Source organism: Elephantulus edwardii, unplaced genomic scaffold (genome assembly GCF_000299155.1).
Source record: "Elephantulus edwardii isolate Elephantulus edwardi_28Jun2011 unplaced genomic scaffold, EleEdw1.0 scaffold00059, whole genome shotgun sequence".
NCBI classification, from domain to species: domain Eukaryota; kingdom Metazoa; phylum Chordata; class Mammalia; order Macroscelidea; family Macroscelididae; genus Elephantulus; species Elephantulus edwardii.
In genome coordinates, this window is record NW_006399809.1 from 6,248,848 (window position 1) to 6,260,867 (window position 12,020).

The 12,020-nt window shown below is 38.7% G+C and overlaps 1 protein-coding gene across 1 annotated transcript in view; it reads left to right on the plus strand.

Moving 5' to 3' along the window:
* VPS41 (vacuolar protein sorting 41 homolog (S. cerevisiae)) overlaps positions 1-12,020 on the plus strand; it is a 286,074-nt gene that overhangs the window by 203,537 nt on the left and 70,517 nt on the right. Inside the window, exons 14-16 of the mRNA XM_006887620.1 lie at positions 4,829-4,885; positions 6,947-7,008; positions 8,424-8,505. Of these exons, the coding sequence (XP_006887682.1) occupies positions 4,829-4,885; positions 6,947-7,008; positions 8,424-8,505 (201 nt within the window). The remainder of the gene's footprint in view (positions 1-4,828; positions 4,886-6,946; positions 7,009-8,423; positions 8,506-12,020) is intronic.

Consider the following 12,020-nt stretch of genomic DNA (forward strand, 5'->3'; position numbering starts at 1 on the left):
AGGGTCAAGGACTGCAGCCTTCAGTATGGACTGAGGCTCAATGTCAAGAAGACAAAGATTCTCACCACTGGACCAATTGGCAGCATCAGGATAGATGGTGAAGAGATTAAGATTGTTCACAGCTTCAGTTTGCTCGGCACCACAGTCAACACTCTTGGCACCAGCAGCCAGGAAATAAAAAAACGTATTGCGATGGGAAAGTCTGCTGTTAGGGACCTCTCTAATATACTCAAGAGCAACGGTGTGTCTCTAGAGACTAAGGTGCATCTGGTACAGGCCATGGTCTTCACAATCACTTGTTATGCATCAGAGAGTTGGACAGTGACTAGGGAGGATAGAGGAAGCATTGACACCTTTGAGCTGTGATGCTGGAGAAGAGTATTGAATGTACCCTGGACTGCCAAGAAAACAAACAAATTCATCCTGGAGAGGGTTAAACCAAGCTACTCCTTGGAGGCAAGGATTCTGGGTCTTTGTCTGACATACTTTGGGTATGTTGCAAGGAGGGACAGGTCCTTGAAGAGGGCCATCGTGCTTGGGAGGGTGGAAGGATGGCGCAAGAGAGGAAGACCCTCTATGAGATGAATTGATTCAGTGACTGGGGTAATCAGGACGGGTGTGTCAGAGGCAGTAAGATTTGGCACAGGGTAGAGCAGGGTTTAGGGCTGTTGTACATAGGGTCTCTATGAGTCACAAACGACTGGACAGCACATAACAACAACAACAACAACTTAAACTTGCTTCATATATAAAACTATCAAATTCAAATTCACTAAAAATTGTTTGAGTTACTAGCTCAGCTAGAATGATTTTTGTCTTAGTTTTTTAGATTTTCTTAGATTTTTGAATCTTAGACTAATTTGAATAATGCCTCAGTGTCACGCATTTTTAAGGAAAATATTCTTCAATAATAATTTTAATTATTAATGATACTAATATATATTAATTACTACAAAATTCAATCACTGAAAGGGCATTATTGGTTGTTATAGAAACTATGGATAGCTAGTAAAATATTTCTGAAGATTTTTTTAAAATTCCTAGGACACTACATCCACAGGAAACAGGCAGAAACTCAAGTGGGATTTCAAAAGTGGCCGTGGCACTAGGGAGATCATTGCTAGTATCAGAACTAGCCTGAAAGCAGAGAGTATGTTTATCTGTTTTTAATTGCCTTTGTACATAAAGGCATTTGACTGTGTGGCTCACAACAAATTATGGATAACATTAAGAAGAACGGGAATCCAGAATTCTTAATTATAAGAAACTTAGGCTTAGTCCAAGAACCTATTGTCCAGACAAAACATGAGAAGCCTTCAAATCAGCATAAATGTGAATCAGGATTGTATCCTTTCCCCATACCTGTTCAGTCTGTATACTGAACAAATCAATCAAGAAACTGGATTATGTGAAGAAGAGTCAGGATTGGTGGAAGGCACATTAACACCCTGCGTTATATAGACGCATTTCACTTGCAGACAGAATAGGCCTCAAGCATTTGCTGCAGAAGGTCAAAGACTACAGCCTTCAATAGTAATTACATCTCAACAGCAAGAAAATAAAAATCCTTACCACTGGACCAAGAAGTAGCATCTTGATGGATGGAGAAAAGATTGAAATTCTCAACAGTTTCATTTTACTTGAATCCACAATCAACACCCAAGGTAACAGCAATCAAAAAAATCAAAAGATGTATTGCATTAGGAAAATCTGCTTCCACGGACTTGTTCAAAGTGCTAAAGAACAAGGATGTTCGTTTAAAGACTAACTAAGATGTACTTGATTCAAGCCATGGTCTTTTATTTCTCATGCATCTGAAAGTTGAACATTGAACAAGTATGACAAATAAGAATTGCTGTCTCTGAATTGTGCTGTTTAAGAGTTATGCATATGCCGTGGGCTGCCAGTAGAACAGTCAGGTCTGTCCTGGACAAAGTGCAACCAGTGTACTTTTAGACTCAAGATGGTGACACTTCATCCTACATACTTTGCTATGTTGTCACAGGGGACCAGTCCTTGGAAGGAGATGTCATGCTTGGAAAGGTGGAAGGTCAGAGAAAGAGAGGAAGACTTCCAATAAGAATTGACACAGTGACTATAACAATGGGCTCAATCATATCAGAGATGATGGGATGGCACAGAATAGAGCAAAGTTCAGATACGCTGTTCATAAGGTCTCAGTGAATGGTAGGCAAATCACTGGCAATAATATGTATAGGTTTCTATACTAATCAGCTGAAAACCACAAAAAAATATCTACCAGTTTATTGTTTTGGAGCAGTTTGGTGGCACCAATAGTTGAGCATTCAACTACTAGCTGGAAGGTTAGAGGTTGAAACTCATACAGTGTACCTCAGAGAAGCCAGCAGCCTATTGACCTATATGCCAAAGTGCAAAGCCTTGAAATCCCTACAGATTAGTTTTATTCTACATGCCTGGGGATCATTATGAGTCAGAATTGACATAAAGGCAACTAAAATTGCCTGGAAACATCAATGAAGCAATTAAGGGAAAGATTCAGAAACCTTTTAAAAATTATTTGCTGTCAAGTCACTTCCAAGTTAGGTAGACTTCCCATCCAATTTCCAAGGCCATACATCTTTATGGGAGGAAAGTGCCCCTCTTTCTCTTACAGAGTGACTTATAAATTTGAACTGCTGACCTTTTGATTAACAGCTCAATACCTTACACAGTAGTCTACCAGGGCTCTTTAAAAATTTTGTAAAATATCAGTGAAATAGACATGAAAAAATAATATTTACACCTAGTTGATAATTCAGTTATTACCACATTACTTTGTTTGTTGTTGTGTGCCTTCAAATCAACTATGACTCATAGGAATCCTGTACCTCTACCTTATCCTGTACCATCCTCATCATCTCTGATACACTTGAGACTGCTTCTGTAGTCACTTCATTTAAGATCTTCCTCTCTTTCACTGAACCTCTACCTTTCCCAACATGATGTCTTTTTTCCAAGAACTGATGCTTCCTAGCAACATGCCCAAAGTATGTGAGATGACAGTTTATCATCCTTGCCACTAAGGAATACCTTGGCTGCTCTTTGTCCAAAGCAGACTCGTTTATTCTTTTGGAAGTCTGTATGATATTCAGTACTCTTCATGAATGCCATAACTCAAAGACATTGATTCTTATTCTGTCATCCTTATTCATTGTCCAACTTTCATATGCAGAGGATTTAATTGAAAAACTATGGCTTAAATGAAGCACACCTTAGCCTTTAAAGTGACCTTACTGTTCCTCAGCACCTTAGAAAGGTCTTAGACAGTAAATTTCTTCAGTGCAACACATCTTTTTTATTTTTTTCTTACTACACAGAATCAGATTGACTAAGTCTGTGGAACAAATCACTGGAGAAGCTCAACATCAGTCAAAACCAGGCCAGGTGCTGACTGTGGAACAGACTATCAACTACTCATGTTCAGGGTCAAGTTGAAGTTGCAGAAAATCAAAACAAGTCCACCCAAACCAAAATACAAACTATCCTACCTGACATTAAAAACCTCTAAAAAAGGTTTGGAATATTGAACACTAATGATTGTTAATCTAATGAGTTGTGGGATGACATCAAGGATGTCCAGAAAGAAAGCAAAAGGTTATTACAAAGACTGAGGAGGAAGAAAATACAAATATAGATTTTAGAAGACACTCTGAAAATGACACTAAAATGTTGAGACACCAAAACATAAGGGAGAAATGCCAAAGTAAAGGAGATGATCAAAAGATTTCAAAGAACAGCTCAAGAAGACAGAACAAAGCATTATAACCAAGTGTACAAAGATCTGAAGTTAGAAAGGGAAGTACTCACTCAGCATTTCTCAGGCTGAAAGAATAGAAGTACAAATTCAGGCTTCAAGTTGCAATATGGAGATGCTGTGGGCAAAATCTAGAATGATCTAGAAAGTATCATATGAAGATGGAGGGAATACACAGAGTCACTGTACAAAAGAAGAGTTGATTGACCAGAATCATTTCAGGAAGTACCCCATGAACAACAACTAATGGTGATGAAGGAAGAAGTTTAAGTGACACTGCATTGATGGCCCCACGAATCGATGAAATGTCAACTGACATGTAACAGATACAGTCCTAGACATGATCACCAGCCTATGCCAGGAAGTTGGGAAGACAGCTGCCTGGCCAACTGACTGGAAGTGATCCATATTTGTTTCCATCCCCCAAAAGGTGATCCAGCTGCATGTGGAAATTATCAAACAGTATCTATAATCTACTAACATCAACTAATCAATATTGCTTTGGATCTTAAAAAGTAATTTTGTATTTCAAACATTTATGGTAAAATAATAATTGTTAATTATCCAAAATTATAAAAAGTTGAAGATTTTAAAAAATTAAATGGTAAAGATAAATAAATGCATATATTGTGGTTACTTTTTATTGAAACAAAGAAAGTGCCCCTTTGTCAATATAGGTCTCAAAGATTTGAATGACAGATCGGATGTTGGTTTGGGGTGGGGTTTTTTTGAGATGAGAGATTATAATCTGATTTGTTTAATGTGAGTCTAATATTTTAATGTAGAAAGGAATTCAAATGGAAACAAGAGAAGTCTTCATTTTGCGTCACTGCTTTTGTATGAGTTTGAATTCATTGAGGCTCAGTCAACCATAGTAATAAAAATGCCAGGACATCAAGCAAAAGTCACCCCAAAAAATGAAGCTTTATTTGTGTTGTCCATGACTTAAGCATAATAAATACAGTACATGTAGTCTGAGTATCTTGTTTCTCATTGTCTTCCATTATCTGTCTTTCCTTTCCCCTGCCTTTTATCATGCTTACATAAATACAGGAGGCTTTGATGGCAGCTGAAATCAGCCAAAAGAACATTAAAAAACATAAGATTCTGGTAAGTATATAATTTTATTATGTAGAAAGCAAGTTTTCTCTTTCAATAAATTATAATGTCATTTCAAAAGAGAAGTGTTTTCTATCTTTTAAGAATTTGTTTCACACTGATTCTCTGACCTCAGAGGTCAAAGTATTTCATTTTATTGAATCTGTGTCTGCTTGTGTACATGCCTTCAGACTTTACCACTTGATAGGTCGTCATTTTAGATAATTTTGTAACTTTATTTGTGAGATGGAGCATTGGTAGCACATGGGTGAAACACATTTTAAGTATAACGCTCAAATCCTAGGTAAAATTATATTATTGCAAAATTTATCAGAAGAGTGGTTTCATAAAACTCAGTTGCTTCCATATCTCCATAACTGACTCAATTGATTCTCTTATGGAGACTGATCTAGGATATCAAATATATTTTATTACATTTTGACTATGGAAACAGAAGAGCCCATGTTATTACCAACTGTGACAGTGAACGTGCAGATGAAGGACAGAGGAAAAAATATATTCTTGAGTGTTCAGGGGTCCTTAGATACAGTTTTGTTTTTAACAAAGTCCTCATTACTGTCGCATCACAACATAGCTGACCCTCCAGGGAGGTTTACAAAGCGTAAACTGCGCAGGAGGAGAGTGCCTGTTTTCCTCCCTTGAAGCCAATCATGGATTCAGATCACCAGCTGGAGGCCCGCTTTGGGTTAGCAGCACAGTAGTCTCCAGGCTACAGTACTACCAGGCCTCTCTCATTTACCTCAGTGCCCTTGTTTTATAGGTGAAAATGACAACTTTCTTTTTCTGTGGTGATGTGAGCTTTAGCAGAAATTTCTTTTGCCTACACTCGCACAAGGAACTTTGGTGGTTCAGTGGTTAAGCACTTGGCGATTAACTAAACCTGTTTGGGAGAAAGATAGAACAGTCAGCTTCCTTAAAGATTTCCAGCTTTAAAGACCCTGCAGGGTGTGCTGCTCTATGTAGAGTCACCATCAGTTGGCATTCATTCAGCAACAGCAGGTTTATTATTTTGTTTGCTTCACACTTAAGAGATAACATGCTGAGAAAGGTGGAGTGTCAGAGAAAGAGAGGAAGACCCTCAACGAGGTCGATTGACACAGTGACTGTACCAGTGGGCTCCCGCATTATCAGAAATTGTGAGCATGACACAGGATGGGGGAAGGCTCAGATCTGTTGTTCATAGGGTCGCTATGAGTCCTAGTTGACACCTAACAACAACAAAATGTCATAGAAGAGTCTATGCCTTTGAATCTTGGTTTTGAAAAAGAGTATAGAATATACCACGCACTGCCAAAGGAACAAACAAGTCTGTCTTGGAGGAAGTATAACCAGGAGGCTTCCGAGAGGTGTGGATGGTGAAAGTTTGTCTCACATAGCTTGGGCATGTTGTGAGGAGAGGCTAGTCCTTGAAAAAAAGACATCATGCTGGGAAAGGTAGAGGGTCAACAGAAGAAAAGAAGACCCCCAGTTATATGGACTGACACAGTGACTATCACAGTGGGCTTGATATTGACATAGATGATGACAGTAATGCATGGTAGGGCAAGGTTCAGACCTCTTCAGAGGGTTGCTATGGTGCATAGTCATCTTGATAGAACCCCCCAACAGCATACCATTAACTGTGTTCATGCAAGACCTATACTTACTTGAATTAGGAAGCAGTAGTCAGAGCAGAGCAAGGAAACACCACATGGTTCAGGATCAGGAGTGGTGTACGTCAGGGATGCGTCCAGTCGCCATACCTTTTCAATCTGTATACAGAACAGATCATTCAGGAGGCTGGACTATATAGGGAGGAGTGTGACATCAGGATTGGAGGAAGACATTTTGCGTTATGCAGATGACCCAGCCTTGCTTGCTGAAACTGAGGGGACATGAGGCATTTGCTGCAGAAGCGTAAGAAAGAAACACACAAAATTAAAGAAATAGACATTTAACCAGGTTGCCAGTAGTGTCTTACTGTGACCTTAGTGTCAGACGTCCTCCTCAGGAACTGAACTTGGACATTTTGGTTGCTTCAATTGAATGATGAAACTCTTTTTCTTTTCCTAGGATATTGGTTTGGCATACATAAATCACCTGATGGAGAAAGGAGAGTATGACGTAGCAGCACGGTAATAATGACATTTTCACCATTAGTTATTAATATAAAAAGTAGAATTGATTAATGTTAATAATAACAAGCCATTATATACAGTTTAGACACTTTCTTCCTTACATCTTCTTATGACCCCAACATTTGACTAGTAAGGTTTCAACCGCAGAATGGATTCTTCTGTATTATTTCCCTACATAAATGTTTCATCCTTATCAGAGAAATGGTTTAACATTCCATAAGAAATTTCTGAAGAACAGTAAAGAGTCTGAAATGCCACCTTGTTTATAAGCCAGCATGTGAGCCTGTCATACTGTCATGTATACTTTCCTTTCTGAAAGATTTTCTCAAGACAAAAGACTATCTCATACAAAAGAGAGAAAAAAAGTTTTCACAGAGTTCCAGCCTCTGCTCCAGTTCCCAAAGTCCCACTGCCTACAGGGCACAGGCAGGACCAGATGGCCAGGCACATGCAGCAAGTTTGTTATAGGAAAGTTATTCTGACTTTAAGGAATACCTACCTGACCTTTGCTCCAGAATGAACCAATAACATTATTACACCAGATAGTAAACACACCTGCCCTTTGTTCTGAATGGAGATAGACCTTGTCCCATCTCATTCCCAATGCTGTTCACTCTACAGGCATCCTTGAGGAGACAATCTGGAATGAAGGCAGTCTAGGATTTCTGCTCACAATTTATGCAAAAACATGACTCACGCCAAATTGTCTCCTGACAAAAGAGAGGCAATTAAATAGACGTGGTTGAATCCCAGACTCCTGGTTTATCAGGTCTCTGACAGGGAGAAAATATAAATACTGTATGATAGCAGTTTTGCTTTGTGAACAGTTCCTGCTAAGACCATGCACATCTGCACGAAAACCTTTCAGCCTGAGCGATACCTTAAATCTTAAAAGGCCAACTCTTAAACTCCTGAGATAGAAAAAAAAAGTTTGTTTCGTATTTTAAATAAGGTTTCATTCACATGTGATCTGTCACTCTCCCGGGTAGTAGATATATTCTCATTTTCTGAAGTCATTTTGTGGTCAAATTTTTAAAACAATTTAAGCATTGGTTTACACTGGCACTTTTAATTAAAGCTATGTATAGTGGACTTTTATTTAAGGCAGCAAAGACACCCCAAACTAGCAGTACTCAATTAGATAAAAGCAAATTCAAAACAGGAAAATCACTTGGGGAAAATGCCTATTGTAGTCTTCTGACAGAGATGTTTCTTTACTTATTTATATATTTTCGTTATTTCTGTCGGACTTTTGTACACAATCAAGTGAGTGATACTGGTACCTTGTTGCATTAGGAAGAGAGTCAGACGTTTGGAGTGAGGTCTGTTAGATAACTAGAATAATTCTGCCTTCTCATTTTTACTTATTTGTCTGTTACCATTTCTTCCTCCTGGGAATGATCTCACTCCAGAAAATGCCAGAAAATTCTTGGGAAAAATGCAGCACTCTGGGAATATGAAGTTTATAAATTTAAAGAAATCAAACAGCTCAAGGTAAGCAAAATTTTATGTTTAACTCTTTAATCTCACATATATTTTTATTGTGGTGGTTTTAAGTTAACTTACTAACAATCCTGTGAACAACAAATCAGAACTCTGCCCTTTAACATATTAATATTGACGTGAAAATAAAGTTGATAGTTCCCTGTTAGAAAGCAAATATCTTAGAGGGAAAATCAAACTTTCAGAAATTAGTTTCATATAATATACTGTGATTAGTTGTATAACACTCAAAAAGATATAAAACATGTAATAATTTCGTGAATTACTAAGTTGTTATATAATAAAATTATGTGTGTTATATATATACTGCATATTAGAATGTATGATGTGTTTCTTGTCTCCTAGTACGCTGTTAAGATGAATTTTCAGATTTTCCTTTTTTTAGGCGTTTCACATGCTTTTTTGGAGCTCTTTTACACACACACACACACACACACACATCACTCTTTCTTCCAGTACTCTGTTCAGATGAATTTTCAGATTTTCTTTTTTTAGGCATTTCACATGGTTTTAGAGTTGTATTAGACACACACACACATGCACGCGCACACACACACACACCACACACACACACACATGCTACTAGTGTTCCAGATAGATATGTAAATCTCTTGGGAGAAAGATTGACAGTCTCTAGTCTCTGAAAACCCACTGGAGGGTCAGCTATGGGTCACTTCCCACTCAATAATACATAACAGCATATATAGAGTATATACAAAACTCCCTCCTTAGTTGTTTAGCCTTTGACTCCTCATTGCTGACTCCATGTTATACCCACTGGAAGCGAACTCACCACAGACACTTCTCATGAGGTTGCGTGTACCTGATATATGAATTTCATTTAGCTCCTATTTACCCTTTTGGTTTTATACTGTAAATGTGTCCCAATTGTTTGATGACCATTTCTTTATATATATTCTTTGGTTAACTCTAAATAACGTGAATTCATTTTCCTTCCCAAATTTGATTCTTCACTTTTCAGTATGTCCTATTACTTCATGGAATACCCATTTCCTCATTCCTAATGTCTTTAAAGCTGCTGTCCTTGAAAAGAGCATCTTACTCAACTTATTCTATTTAATCTCTAATTCTTGTCAGATTTACCTAGTGAATACCAATTGGGCCTGTCTTCTGTTCCAGTGCCACTGCTTCCTTAACCTGAGCTGTCGCTAGGTTCTTTTGATAGACTCATAGGCTCATGCATAGTTTGGTTTTGGTTGATAAGAGAAAAAAAACAAAACAACAAACACCTGATTATTATCTACTCCTCTCTGTTCCTTTCCCACTGACCTTAGTTGTCTAATGCTGCTGTAACAGATACCACACATGGAAGGCTTTACTAAACAGACATTTTTTATCATAAAACTTAGGAAGCTAGGAGGCCAAAGGGGCCGCCTCTAAAATAAGCCTCTTCCTTTCAGTTGTGGAGGAAAGTCTTTGCTTCCTTAAGTGTCTGTAAGCCAACTGGAGATTTCCCTGTGCTCTGGCCTTCTCTGGTCTTAAGGGGAGTCCGAAGACCCCACCCCCTCCTGGTGATTATTTATTTGTGGTACTGAGGTGCAGTCCCCCATCTTGGCTCACTTCTCTCCCCTTTTAACTCTTGTGAGATAAAAGTATCACAGGCCACAGCCTACAGGAACTTCCTTTACATCAGATCAGGGTGGGATGGATTTCAGGGGCTTTGCATTCCACCCTTAATCCTTTTACAGCTGTTTGGTTTGTCAGGTTATGGGAGAGCATTACATAGTTTCCACATTTTATCATTGCTGCTGTTTGGTGCTGTTGAGTTGACTGCCACCCTTGGTGACCCTGTGAACAATACGTTGGAGCCTTGCCCTCTACTGTGCATCTTGATGATCTCCAACATGCTCAAGCCCGTTGTTAGTCTCTTGTCAGCCCGGCTTGTTGAGGATCTTTCTCTCTTTCCCTGATTACATGCATGTCTTACGGGAAGCACAATTCAAACCATGACATGACCGAATTCCTCCCTGATTCTATCCTGTCCTCCCTCTCCAGCCTCCTCTTCCTTCCGTAACCACCATTTCACATCCTGAGTCTCTGAACACCAGTGTGCACTGATGTTGACATATGTAGTTCCTCTTTTTTCTATTTTTTTGCCTAATCTAAATATCAAGCATTTACTTATTCTGTATGCTGGATACTCCTCTGGTCACCATAGCACTTTACCAAGACTCAGTTCTTCTGAAGGTTGCTACAGATGTTACAGTGATCTGTTCAGGCACCAGCCCATCTTATTCTGCTGGGGCTGTGAACCCTTTGGAATGGTGACTCTAGTTCTCTGTTCCCAGTACAAAGTATCATGTTTGGTTCATAGCACACTACAGTTATTTAACAGTATTGGGAAATTGGACAGTAATATTTCAGATTTCTCCCAAAATCTAAAACCAAAGCAATTCTATGAATCCTTTCTTAACCTAAAGTGGCCTAAAGTGAAGAAACAGTTACCATTTGTTAATCCGGGAAATTTTTATTATCATTCACAGACCCCAAAAATAGTCTGTGGAATCATATCAAATAACATAGAAAGCCTAAAATCACAGTGACATCTGGAGCTCTCAAACATCGTTCACAGCTTTTGGTGCTCTGATGCTGAGATGCAGATCCTGGGGAGGGAGCAGGAAAAGCCACTGTTAGTGCTTGGGTTATAGACTGCTGCTCTATCAGCTTCCTGAAAAACAATTCTAATTGCCAGGATGCTTTTCACATTTTTCACATGTTAGCAACAACACTTTTGCAGTTAGCAAAAATAGGTACTGATGTGGGTCTATAGTGAAAAGGAAGTGTGACATCAAGTGAACTTTGAAAAAAGTAGGCATTACGTATATCCTAAAAGCCCAAGGTATATGACAGTAATTTCAAAAGATGGTGTTGGGCTTTTTAAAGGTTAAACTCCATTTTAAGAAAACAGAGGCAAGTAGATTACCTATATGAAGTAATCCTTGATTACTTGAGAAATTAAGTTTCTGATCTCTGTGATCTTGCACTTCTGAGCTTCCCATGAATTCATCAGACATAGCGAGGAGATAAAGATTTATCTGGGTAAATTTTTTGTTCATTCATTCATTCACTTATCTTTTTGTTATTATTGTTATGTGCCATTGAGTCACCTGGAACTCATAGTGATCCTATGTACAACAACCCTAACCCTGCTCTATCCTGTGCCACTCTTATTGTTTCCAATATACCTATCCCCATTATCCCAGTCACTGAATGAGTCCATCTCATTGATAGTCTTCCTCCCCTGCATTGTCCCTCTATCCTCCCAAGCATGATATCCCTTTCCAAGGACTGGTCCTTCCTTGAAACATGTCCAAAGTATGCCAGACAAATTTTCAGAATCCTTTCCTCCAAGGAGCAACCTGGTTTAACCCTCTCCAAGACAAACCGATTCATTCTCTTAGCAGTCCATGGTATATTCAGTACTCTTCTCCAACACCACAGCTCAAAGGCATCAATTCTTCTGTCATCCCCAGTCATTGTCCAGT